The sequence below is a fragment of the Salvelinus sp. IW2-2015 genome, linkage group LG20 (genome assembly GCF_002910315.2).
Source record: "Salvelinus sp. IW2-2015 linkage group LG20, ASM291031v2, whole genome shotgun sequence".
Taxonomy (NCBI): Eukaryota; Metazoa; Chordata; class Actinopteri; order Salmoniformes; family Salmonidae; genus Salvelinus; species Salvelinus sp. IW2-2015.
The window spans coordinates 16877928-16889934 of record NC_036860.1 but is presented as its reverse complement, the minus strand read 5'-3'; the positions used below and the strand labels follow the sequence as shown (position 1 = coordinate 16889934).

The window sequence follows — 12007 nt, the reverse complement described above, 5'->3', positions numbered from 1 at the left end:
GAGCAAATTGAGGTGACAAAACTGCTTGGAGTAACCCTGGATTGTAAACTGTCATAGTCAAAACATGTTGATACAACAATAGCTAAAATGGGGAGAAGTATGTCCATAATAAAGCCCTGCGCTGCCTTGTTAACAAAACTATCAACAAGGCAGGTCCTACAGGCCCTAGTTTTGTCACACCTGGACTACGGTTTCAGTCGTGTGATCGGGTGCCACAAAGTTACAAAGAAAATTACAATTGGCTCAGAACAGAGCAGCACGGTTGGCCCTTAATTGTACACGGAGAGCTAACATTAATAATATGCATGTCAATCTCTCATAGCTCAAAGTGGAGGAGAGATTGACTTCATCACAACTTGTTTTTGTAAGAAGTGTTGACAGGCTGAATTCACCGAGGTGTCTGTTTAAACTACTAGCACATAGCTCGGACACCCATGTATACACCACAACACATGCCACCAAAGGTCTCTTCACAATCCCCAAGTCAAGAACAGACTATGGGAGATGCACAGTACTACATAGAGCCATGGCTATGTGGAACTCTATTCCACATCAGGCAACTGATTGCAAGCAGTAAAATCAGATTTTAACAACAGATAAAAATACACCTTATGGAACGTCGGAGACTGTGAAGAGACACACATACAGTACTGTCACGCCGTGATCTGTTTCACATGTCCTTGTGCTTATCTCCATCCCCTCCAGGTGTCGCCCATCTTCCCCACTTATCCTCTGGTTATTTATACCTGTGGTTTCTGTCTGTCTGTGCCAGTTCGTCTCGTTTGTCAAGCTTACCAGCGTTCGTCCTGTCAACTCCTGTCTTTTCCCAGCCTCTTTTTTCTCGTCCTCCTGGTTTTTCACCCTTGCCTGTCCTGACCTTGTACCTGACCACTCTGCACGTTCCTGATCCTGAGCCTGCCTGCCGTCCTGTACCTCTGCTCCATCTCTGGATTACTGAACTCTGCCTGTCCCCTGACCTTAAGCCTGCCTGCCATCCTATACCTTTGCTCCTTCTCTGGATTGTTGACCCCTGCCTGCCTTGACCTGTCGTTTTCCTGCCCCTGTGGGTACAATAAACATTGTTACTTCACACAGTCTGCACTTGGGTCTTACCTTGATTCCTGATAGTACGAACTGGCCATGACTGACCCAGCAGACTTGGACCAGCTCCGCAATGCCATCTCCTCCCAAGGAGCCACCATTGGTAGGCACGAGAAGTTGCTTCATGGTCTGATGGAAGGGTTCCAGGCCGTGGTCGAACGTCATGACCTAGCCTTGGATGCATTGCGGGAGCAATTCCGTGGGTTGCCTACTAGGCAGCCTACCACAACGGTAACCTCCCGGTCCCTCTGTAACCCGGCTGGTAGCAGCACCGTCACACCGGTTTCCCGGGAAACCCGCTTACCTCCCCCAGAGCGTTACAATGGAGATTACAGATCCTGCCAGGCCTTTCTCTCCCAGTGCTCCCTCGTTTTCGAGCTGCAGCCTCCTTCGTTCCCCTCGGACCACTCGAAGATAGCGTACATTAGTACGCTGATGTCCGGGAGGGCACTCGCTTGGGCCACGGCGGTATGGGAGCAACAATCCAGCATCTGCCTCAGTCTGGAGGTATTCGTGGCTGAGTAGAGAAGTTTTCGAGGCTCCTGTGTCCGGGAGAAAGGCTGACCGGAAGTTACTCCAGTTTCGGCAGAACACCCTCAGTGTGGCAGACTATGCAGTGGAGTTCCGCACGCTAGCAGAGGGTACCTGGAACACGGAAGCGCTGTTCAACATGTTCCTGCACGGATTATCGGAGGAGGTAAAGAATGAGCTGGCAGCCCGAGAACTACCGACGGATCTCGACTCACTCATCGCTTTAACCATCCGGATCGATGGTCAGCTGTGGGCACGTAGGATGGAGAAGAGGTCCGATTGTGGTCCCAATCGCTCACTCAGGGATCCCACCTTGCAGCTGATGAACTCCGGAAGTCCCCGACGTCTACGTCCCCGAGAGGATCCGACTTTACCCGAGTTCCTCCAAGAGCCTCCGGAGACTGCCGATTCACCTCTTCCCGAGCCGATGCAGCTCGGTAGGTTTAGGCTGTCTCCAGCCGAACYCGTACCAGACTTGAGACCCAGAGTTGTCTGTATTGCGGTATTGCCGGTCATTTTGTGTACCCTCCATACTTTTCTGTGTCTAGAGGATCAAAAACCAGGAGGACGACGCTGTACCCGCCCGCCTGACTACTCTGCTCGTCCCTGACCTTGAGCCTGCCTGCTGTCCTGTACCTTTGCTTCTACTCTGGATTATCGACCTCTGCCTGCCTTGACCTGTCGTTTGCCTGCCGCTGTGGTTACAATAAACATTGTTACTTCACACAGTCTGCACTTGGGTCTTACCTTGATTCCTGATACAGTACACATGATAAGACACACACTTTACATACACATACACATGGATGTTTTTTTCTAATATATGTGAATGTGGAGTAGTGACCTAAGGGAACACACTAAATGTAAATGGTAAAGTGTAATGTAATGTAATATTTTAAACTGTAAGTAAATGCCTTATGTTTCTGGACCTCAGGAAGAGTGGCAGCAGCTAATGGGGATCCTTAATAATTACAAATGCAAACCGGTGTGCCTGGAACCTACTACCATACCCAGTTCAAAGGCACTTAAATCTTTAATCTTGCCCATTCACCCTCTGAACAGCACACATACTGTACATAATCCATGTCTCAATTGTCTCAAGGCTTAAAAATCCTTCTTTAACCGGTGTCCTCTCCTTCATCTGCACTGATTTGAGGTGGATTTAACAAGATTTAACATCAACAATATGAAGGGTGGTACTCAGTGATGTGTTGGATTTTCCCTAAACATAATACTTTGTATTGAGGACATAAAATGTATTTCTTTGTCACATTTTAGGCATATTTACTTTAGTGCCTTATTGCAAACAGGATGCATGTTTTGGAATATTTTTGTACTTACTCCGCAATAATAATCCAAGTGACAGAGTTAAAAAGAAGGAAGCCTGTACAGAATTCAAATAGTGTTTCTATGGGCTATAGTAGTAATGGGCTTTAGTAGTAGTATTTAGATATTGGTATGACCATCTTAGAACAATTCCATATGTTAGCTTAGTAGAATCCCCCCTCCATTTTGACATTATGGAGTATTGTGTATAGGCCAGTGAATATCTCAATGTATTACATTTTAATTTCAGACTTAATGTGGAAAAAGTAAAGAGGAAATTGTACTTTCTGGAAATTGACCCACCTACAAAAGAGGGGTTCCGCGGGCCGCTAGTTGCCAATCTCTGGTTTAAACACTCTGCCTTGATTGCAGGTACAACCACCAACCCTACTCAGGCTGTACCACAGCTTGGGCAGACTGAGCCTGCAGCCACTGTGATGCTACCAGGGGTGCTAACCACGGCGCTGACCTCATCGCCTCCAGTTAGCCTATCAGGAGCAGGGAGAACTGTAACATCCTCACCCACAGAGGAGGAGACGACAACCACTTTGATCACCACAACGACCATCACCACGGTGCACATGCCGGGTAAATGCATTGTGGGATTGCAAGCCTAACATGTTAGGATGATGCTCGTGTTGCACAGGCATTACTTCCATAAGGTTGAGATATTTGTGCATTTTCAGTCAAGTGTCCTGACTTTCTCTCTCCAGTGCAGTGCAATGCCAGTCTCTCTGGGATGGAGGGCATTGTGGAGTCTCCAGATCCTCTCTCCTCATCCCCTTATTCTCCTCTGGAGTGCACCTACAGCATCACGGTGTATCCGGGTTATGGAGTGGAAATTCAGGTAAGTCACCGTTAGTCATCATCATCATGCCACTATTGTTTATTTTTGTATTATTTGCACACAAGAAAAATACAAAGCAATGGGATGAGAGTTTAAGAAGCAAGTGAAAAGTGCATGTATGGGAAAGGCTGGGAAAGGCTCCTTGATGTTGTAGGCACAAAGCGTCTAATGAAGGGGGCTGTGCTTTTATACTGATTGGTTCTCTTGTGTCTTTCTCACTCAAACAACCACTTGGACAGCCAAAAATTAAATTTTGGTTTTCATTAATTTTTACGCTAATAGCCAATTTTGACTTTGTGGCTGTGGACTCTAGTGGAAGACGTTTATCAAGCACATAGGCTTAAATATCACAGCACCAGTTTAAGCACCACCTTCTCCCAATTCTGATTTGTCAAAATAATCTATGAAGAAAACCCAGAACCAGGAACTACTCCAGCGTTGCCAATTTAGCAACATTTTCAGTATATTTAGTGAGTTTTCAGACCCCTCCAACAACTTTTAGTGGTAAAGATTCAAGCAAGAAATGCAGTTACTTTTCAGGCTGCCTTCAGGGAGTTTGACACTGAGGGATTCTATGGTTTTGATAGCATTTAGCTAGTCTTGCTAATACCAGCCTCTCTACGTCCTTGATGTGAGAGTCTGGAACGGCTGCTTTGATGTGTCGACAAGAAGCGACCATAATGAAGGGGCTGTGCCCTCAGACTTCAAAGCAGCATCCTACGCTGGTAGGATATCCCCGTTTTTGAATTTAATCATGATCTATTGTTTTACATAGGACCGCTTAAGCCCTTCCGCTTCCAGGATTAGCAAACACTGTCGAACGGAGACCATGGTCTTGTTGTGTCTTTGGTTATACCGGATTAAGTGTTATGACATGCTATTCTATAAAATACTTTCTCCGTAATTAATATTACCTGGTTGAACTAATCATGTAAATGTAATTAACTAGAGAGGAGGGGCACCACGAAATAATATTTATAGAGCTGTTATCTTCCGAATAAACTCTTAAAGACCTAGTAATATTTTACATCAATAGCAGTCAATATTAATCGTCACCTTATTTCAGTCTCATCTGAAAGTTGTAAATTCTTGGTTATCTTCACGAACCCTGGCTAACAAGTTGAATCAGCAATACAAAATTGGGTTTAATTATTTATTTACTAAATACCTAACTAAATCACACAGAATTACATATACACAGAATAAATCATACCTTGATTCCAAATTACGTCATAAAGGAAAACGTSCCTAGCGGGCGGAACAGATATGACAGCTTGTTACACGCAAGAAAAAGGGCTGGGTTTGAGTGAAAGAGCGGGAAGACTGAGGAACAAAGGGCGAAGCTATGCTATCGTAAATACAATATCTTATGCATTCTAAATTACCGCCCATTTGGAAAAGGAAAATGCAATAAATATTTACTCTGAGCTGCGCTTCAGTAGGTTGGTGGTAGATGGAAGGCCGTGTTGCCAAACCGGGTCCTTTGTCCTTTGAAGAATGTCTCTGCTACTGCTGGTAAATTGAATACGTTGTAGTAACATCGTTGGGTGGTAGACGGGATACTCTGTCTGTCCTAATTTACGTTTGCAGCTGCTGTTGCTAACTCAACATCTAGGAGGTATCACTTCTATAGTGAATACGAGTTCAAAGTTCATATCATTCGCAACCAAAGCTCATGCTGAGGTTGGCTTAGTTCTGTAGTTGACATGTTATCTGAACCATTCTGACATTGGACCGTCATCCTCACATCCTCGGAACAGGAAGTTAAATTTTTGTCAATGGCTTATATAGTGGAGGGAGAAGGGTGTGTCTGAAAAGTTTATAACCCATGTCTCTTCACAGGGACGGGCCACTGGTTGAGCAGAGCCCTAAACTTATGAAAACCRAAATCTCTCATTTGGAAGCTAAAATTACATTTAATCTCTTCACAAATAATTTAATATTCAAACATTTGAATTAAACAACAATTCCATGTGAATCCGATACCTCTGATGTGCAGACTTTCCACAGTAGAGTTTATGTCATTCTATCGTTGATGAGAATGTGCCAGATGACAACCGAACTGACATAATATACCTTAAGTACCACCGCATATGTTCACTTGGTCGGATTACCAGAATATAGTTCATTTCCCCCCAACTTCTGATGTTCCCAGAATCTCTATGTTAACCAAAGGGGCTTTCTAATGTCACATCAGTAGAGTAGGGAGAGGAAAGGGGGGGAAGAGGTATTTATGACTGTCATAAACCTATCCCCAGACCAACGTCATGACAGTCTCAATGGGTTTTCCCTGAATTAACTGATGACCTAGTAACTGTTTTTCATTAATGTTGAGTTTTGTATTGATTGCTGTTTTATTTGACATTGTTTTGGTTGTTATCAGGACCCCCTTGCGAAGGAGCAAGGGGGTCCACCACTACCACATATCTACAGTACAAAATCCATGTGTATGTATGTGTATAGCGTGTGTCTGTGCCTATGTATGTGTTGCTTCACAGTCCCCGCTGTTCCATAAGGTCTATTTTTTTATCTGTTTTTTAAATCTAATTTTACTGCTTGGTAATGATGGACTGTCGTTTCTCTTTCCTTATTTGAGCTGTTCTTGCCATAATATGGACTTGGTCTTTTACCAAATAGGGCTGTCTTCTGTATACCATCCCTACCTTGTCACAACACAACTGATTGGCTCTTTAAACAGCTGGAATTTTCCAAGCTGTTTAAAGGCACAGTCAATTTAGTGTATGTAAACTTCTGACCCACTGGAATTGTGATACAATGAATTATAAGTTAAATAATCTGTCTGTAAACAATTGTTGGAAAAATGACTTGTCATTCACAAAGTAGATGTCCTAACCGACTTGCCAAAACTATAGTTTGTTAACAAGAAATTTGTGGAGTGGTTGAGAAACGAGTTTTAATAACTCCAACCTAAGTGTATGTAAAGTTCCGACTTCAACTGTATGTGCTGAGAGAAGGACAGTGCACCGTCTAGCCATACTCCCAAGTACTTGTATGAGGGGACTACCAAAAGCTCTAAACCCTCAGAGGTAGTAATGACACCTGTGGTAAGAGGGGCGTTCTTCTTACCAAATCACATGACCTTTGTTTTGGAGATGTTCAGAACAAGGTTAAGGGTAGGGAAAMCTTTTTGGACACTAAGAAAGCTTTGTTGTAGAGTATTTAACACAACATCCAGGGAGGGGCCAGCTGAGTATATGACTATCATCTGCATATAAATGGATGAGAGAGCTTCCTAATGCCTGAGCTATGTTGTTGATGTAAATTGAGAAGAGCGTGGGGCCTAGGATTGAACCTTGGGGTACTCTCTTGGTTACAGGCAGTGGCTGAGACAGCAGATTTTCTGACTTTATACACTGCACTTTGTAAGAGGTAGTTAACAAACCAGGCCAAAGACCCCTCAGACACCAACACTCGACACAAGAATGGAATGGTCTACCGTATCAAAAGCTTTGGCCAAGTCAATAAAAATAGCAGCACAATATTGCTTAGAATCAAGGGCAATGGTGGCATCATTGAGGACCATTAAGGTTGCAGTGACACATCCATAACCTGAGTGGAAACCAGATTGCTTACCAGAGATAATACTATAGACATCAAGAAAGTCAGTAAGTTGATTATTGAGAAGTTTTTCCAACACTTTTGATAAACAGGGCAAAATAGAAATAGGCCTAAAACAGTTAGGATCAGCTTAAGCTCCCCCTTTAAATGAAGGATGAACTGTGGCTGCCTTCCAAGCAATGGGAACCTCCCCAGAAAGGAGAGACAGGTTAAAATGTTTGGAGAAAGGCTTGGCGATGATTTGGGCAACAACCTTAAAGAAGAAAGGGTCTAAACCATCTGACCCAGATGTTTTTTTGGGGTGAAGTTTAAGAAGCTCCTTTATCACCTTGGACTCAGTGACTGCCTGCAGGGAGAAACTTTGTAGCGGGGCAGGGGAAAAAGAGGGAGAAACATCGGGGATAGTCACATTAGAAGGGGTGGGAGATGAGGAAATGTTGGACGCGCAGGGAGGCATGGCTGAGTCAAATAGGAATCCTGACTTAATGAAGTGGTGATTAAAGAGCTCAGCCATGTGCTTCTTGTCAGTAACAATCACATCATCAACATTAAGGGACATGGGCAGCTGTGAGGAGGAGGGTTTATTCTCCAGGTCTTTAACCATTTTCCAGAACTTCTTGGGGTTAGACCCACAGAGAGAGAACTGCTCCTTAAAGTAACTAACTTTGGCCTTCCCGGGTAACCTGAGTGCACTTATTTCTCATTTGCCTGTACGATAGCCAGTCAGCCTGAGTAAGCCTTTCTCCAAATTCAATTCTTGAGGTGGAGTAACTCTACAAGATCACGGTCGAACAAGGGGCTGAACCTGTTTTTAATTATAATTTTTAACAATACCATTACCATTGAAAATATCAAAAAAGAAGTCCAAGCATCTTCTACTGGGGTAGAAGAGAAAGAAAAAGTAGGCGGGCTTGGATTCCCCAGGTACCTGTTTGCTCAGAGTAGTCCTCTGCAAGCAAACAGTTGCAGTATACATCATGTGAAATCCATTCGACATTGTGGATAACTAGTTTTGAATAATGTAAACATGGTGGTTGGCAACCAGTGTTAGGCATTTTTACTCCTCAATGATTCCTAAATGAGTCACTAGATGTCCACCATCTCCCCTCTCCTCAGGTGAAGAAAGTGAAACTGTCCAAGGACGAGTCCCTGACTATCCTTGGCTATGGAGGGACGGGACCAGAACTCTTAGCCAATGAGACCCTAATGAGTGAGGGTCAGGTGATTCGAAGCTCAACCAATCAGGTGCAGATTTACTACCGCAGTCTCCGGCAGACCGATCATGGCATGTTCAGCCTACACTATCAAGGTAAATTCAGAGTGGTGTCTTTTCTTTTTCCAATAAAATATTTTTGAGTCATTAAAATGTTATTTTAAGGGTGCTGTCCACAACAACGAGGGGAAGCACACCATAACTGGAGGTTATTATTTTAGTTTAATAAAAATAAAAAATGAAACAAACTAGTTTGTTTGGAGAACAACACCCCGGAATTTTCGCATGAATTATCAAGGTATTCCATCCCAGTGAGCGCTTTGAGTGTGATGGTTTGTTCACATGTCATCCTGCCTTGTTTTGTGCAATTAATCTGTAGCTCTCTCTCTTTCCTCCATCTTTCTCACTCCCTTAATCTGTCCTACATGCAACAGCCTTCCTCCTCTCCTGCTCATTCCCTCTCTCTCCTGAGGGAGGGGGTGTTACAGTAACGGACATCCACCCCGGAGGCCAGGCCCACTTTCACTGTGACCCTGGCTTCCAGGTCAGGGGCCACGAGGTAGCCACCTGCTTGAACATGACTCAACCTCATTGGAGCTCTCCTGAACCTCAGTGTGTGGGTCAGTGTCCGCTATCTTCTGACTGTAGAATCTTTGACCATGTCAATATGATTCAACAATTGTCTGGCCTGCACAGAAAATGTGTATCTGAAACGTACAATGCAGCTTTGTTGTGGCCAGTATGGGTACTGTGAGCTCATGAGAAATTATGTTTGTCCACYGAAGGCCCCACATCTCACACAGTTGAGGGAAGTGTTGATGTTTCTGTGGCTGGCCCCAATGCCAGTGTCCACACACTGTGTGTATAACTGATGACTCTTGATTGTTCTTCCCAACTGTCAGCTGTGTCATGTGGAGGGTGGATCCGAAACGCGACTGTGGGTAGAATCTTCTCGCCGCCTCCTCCATCTGCGAGTAACCACAGCAACGGCAATAATCTGAGCTGCCATTGGCTACTGGAGGCCAGGGAGGGACACAGGCTTCACCTCCACTTTGAGAGGGTTGCGCTGGACGAGGATGATGATAAGTAAGTTAAGATGTTAAATAAGCAATCTGCGATTGCTACATCAATTTCTTTACTTTTAAATTCATGATATGTAACTTTTAATCCTTGAAAAATATAATTTATAAATGCCTCATGAGCTTCAACTGTCTTACCCCATCAGTACCCAAAATATAACCTTGTTTTTACTTCTATGTAATTGTAAACAAACACTGTATAACGTCAAAACATGTAGAAGTCTCATGGATGGTCAGTCTATGAATTTGAGAGTGGTTACATTTCTCCAGCCCCATCCCTCAGCTATTTACCAAATCAGTGGCAGGGTGACAGCGGTGTTATTGTTTAAACTGCAGATTCAGCTGCTCAATTCTACATGAATAATGTAAAACCCATCTTAGTACAATTCTATTTTCTTACCCAGTACTGTGTATTGGTTAGATAATAACTTCCTTCTCATGGACTTTGAAAAAGTGAAGTTTCAAAAGTACAACAATAATTTGGCTGCGTTGTATTGTGAGTTTCCTGCTAAAAAAAATACAGCATAGACCATCATAGGCTGGTCCAGTATAAATGCTGGTTTTGCTGGTGACCAGCCTTCGCTGAGCCTTCACTGTGTTTTTGATGGTGACCTGCTTTCACTGTGTTTTGGACACTGGTGCTAGGTTCTGACAAACAGAGTGAAAAACGAACGGAGTACCCATCGTTGGCTTCACCCCTCAGCATCCACTCCACCTTAAAGGAAGGGGTATAATAGTGGCCCACTAGATGTGARCTGTTTCACCTTGTAGCATGGGTTCGAACGGTGGAGGAGTGGCAATTGCATATACAGTGGCTTCAAAAAGTATTCAGACCCCTTGACTTTTTCCACATTTTGTTATGTTACAGCCTTATTCTGAAATGGATTAAATAAAAATAAAAATCCACAGCAATCTACACACAATACTCAATAATGACAAAGCAAAAACAGGTTTTGAAAATGTGGCAAAATAATTTAAATTAAAAACATAAATACCTTATTTACATACACTACCGGTCAAAAGTTTTAGAACACCTACTCATTCAAGGGTTTTTCTTTATTTTTACTATTTTCTACATTGTAGGATAGTAGTGAAGACATCAAAACCATGAAATAACARTTATGGAATCATGTAGTAACCAAAAAAGTGTTAAACAAATCAAAATGTGTTTTATATTTGAGATTCTTCAAATAGCCACCATTTGCCTTGATGACAGCTTGCACACTCTTGGCATTCTCTCAACCAGCTTCCCCTGGAATGCTTTTCCAAACGTTTTGAAGGAGTTCCCACATATGCTGAACACTTGTTGGCTGCTTTTCCTTCACTCTGCAGTCCGACTAATCCCAAACCATCTCAATTTGGTTGAGGTTGGGGGATTGTGGAGGTCATCTGATGCAGCACTCCATCACTCTCCTTCTTGGTAAAATAGCACTTACACAGCCTGAAAGTGTGTTGGGTCATTGTCCTGTTGAAAAAAAATTATAGTCCTACTAATCCCTAACCAGATGGGATGGCGTATTGCTGCAGAATGCTGTGGTAGCCATGCTGGTTAAGTGTGCCTTGAATTCTAAATAAATCACAGACAGTGTCACCAGCAAAGCACCCCTACACCATAACACCTCCTCCTCCATGCTTTACGGTGGGAAATACACATGTGGAGATCATCCATTCACCCATACCGCGTCTCACAAAGACACAGCGGTTGGAACCAAAAAATAAAGAATTTGGACTCCAGACCAAAGGACAAATTTCCACCAGTCTAATGTCCATTTCTCGTGTTTCTTGGCCCAAGCAAGTATCTTCTTCTTATTGGTGTCCTTTAGTAACGTTTTCTTTGTAGCAATTCAAACATTAAGACCTGATTCACACAGTCTCCTCTGAACAGTTGATGTTGAGATGTCTGTTACTTGAACTCTGTGAAGCATTTATTTGGGCTGCAATTTCTGAGGCTGGTAACTCTAATTAGGGATAGGCGTCCCGTCAATGGGACAGTTGTAAATCATCGCGTGAAAGTTGAAAGCAGCAGCCTTTGGCAATAGGGGCCTCCTTGGCAGTGGTAAGCCCGGACCGGATACATACTTCAAACAGCTTCACCACCCTGGATCCAAAGGTTCCGGCGCCTTCGTCCCTGGGGACTTCCACTTTGAGATCAGATGCGGAGGTACCTGCATCTTCGTCCCATGTTCTGTCTCCCTCTCTGGTGGCTTCTACCTCGGTTTCAGATCTTCAGAGCTCCCACCTWCATTGGGCCATGAGGGTGTCTGGGCGAAAGAAAGACCGGACTGCCTCAGCCATTTCACCAGCTTTCATCATCGGTAGRTCTATGGTGAG

The 12007-nt window shown here is 43.7% G+C and overlaps 1 protein-coding gene across 2 annotated transcripts in view; it reads left to right on the top strand.

The window, feature by feature from the left end:
- sez6l2 (seizure related 6 homolog (mouse)-like 2) overlaps positions 1–12007 on the top strand; it is a 56746-nt gene that overhangs the window by 10305 nt on the left and 34434 nt on the right. For both annotated transcript variants that reach the window (XM_024012359.2, XM_024012360.2), the window contains exons 4-8: positions 3331–3546; positions 3672–3805; positions 8501–8693; positions 9032–9217; positions 9500–9683. In XM_024012359.2, the coding sequence (XP_023868127.1) occupies positions 3331–3546; positions 3672–3805; positions 8501–8693; positions 9032–9217; positions 9500–9683 (913 nt within the window). The remainder of the gene's footprint in view (positions 1–3330; positions 3547–3671; positions 3806–8500; positions 8694–9031; positions 9218–9499; positions 9684–12007) is intronic.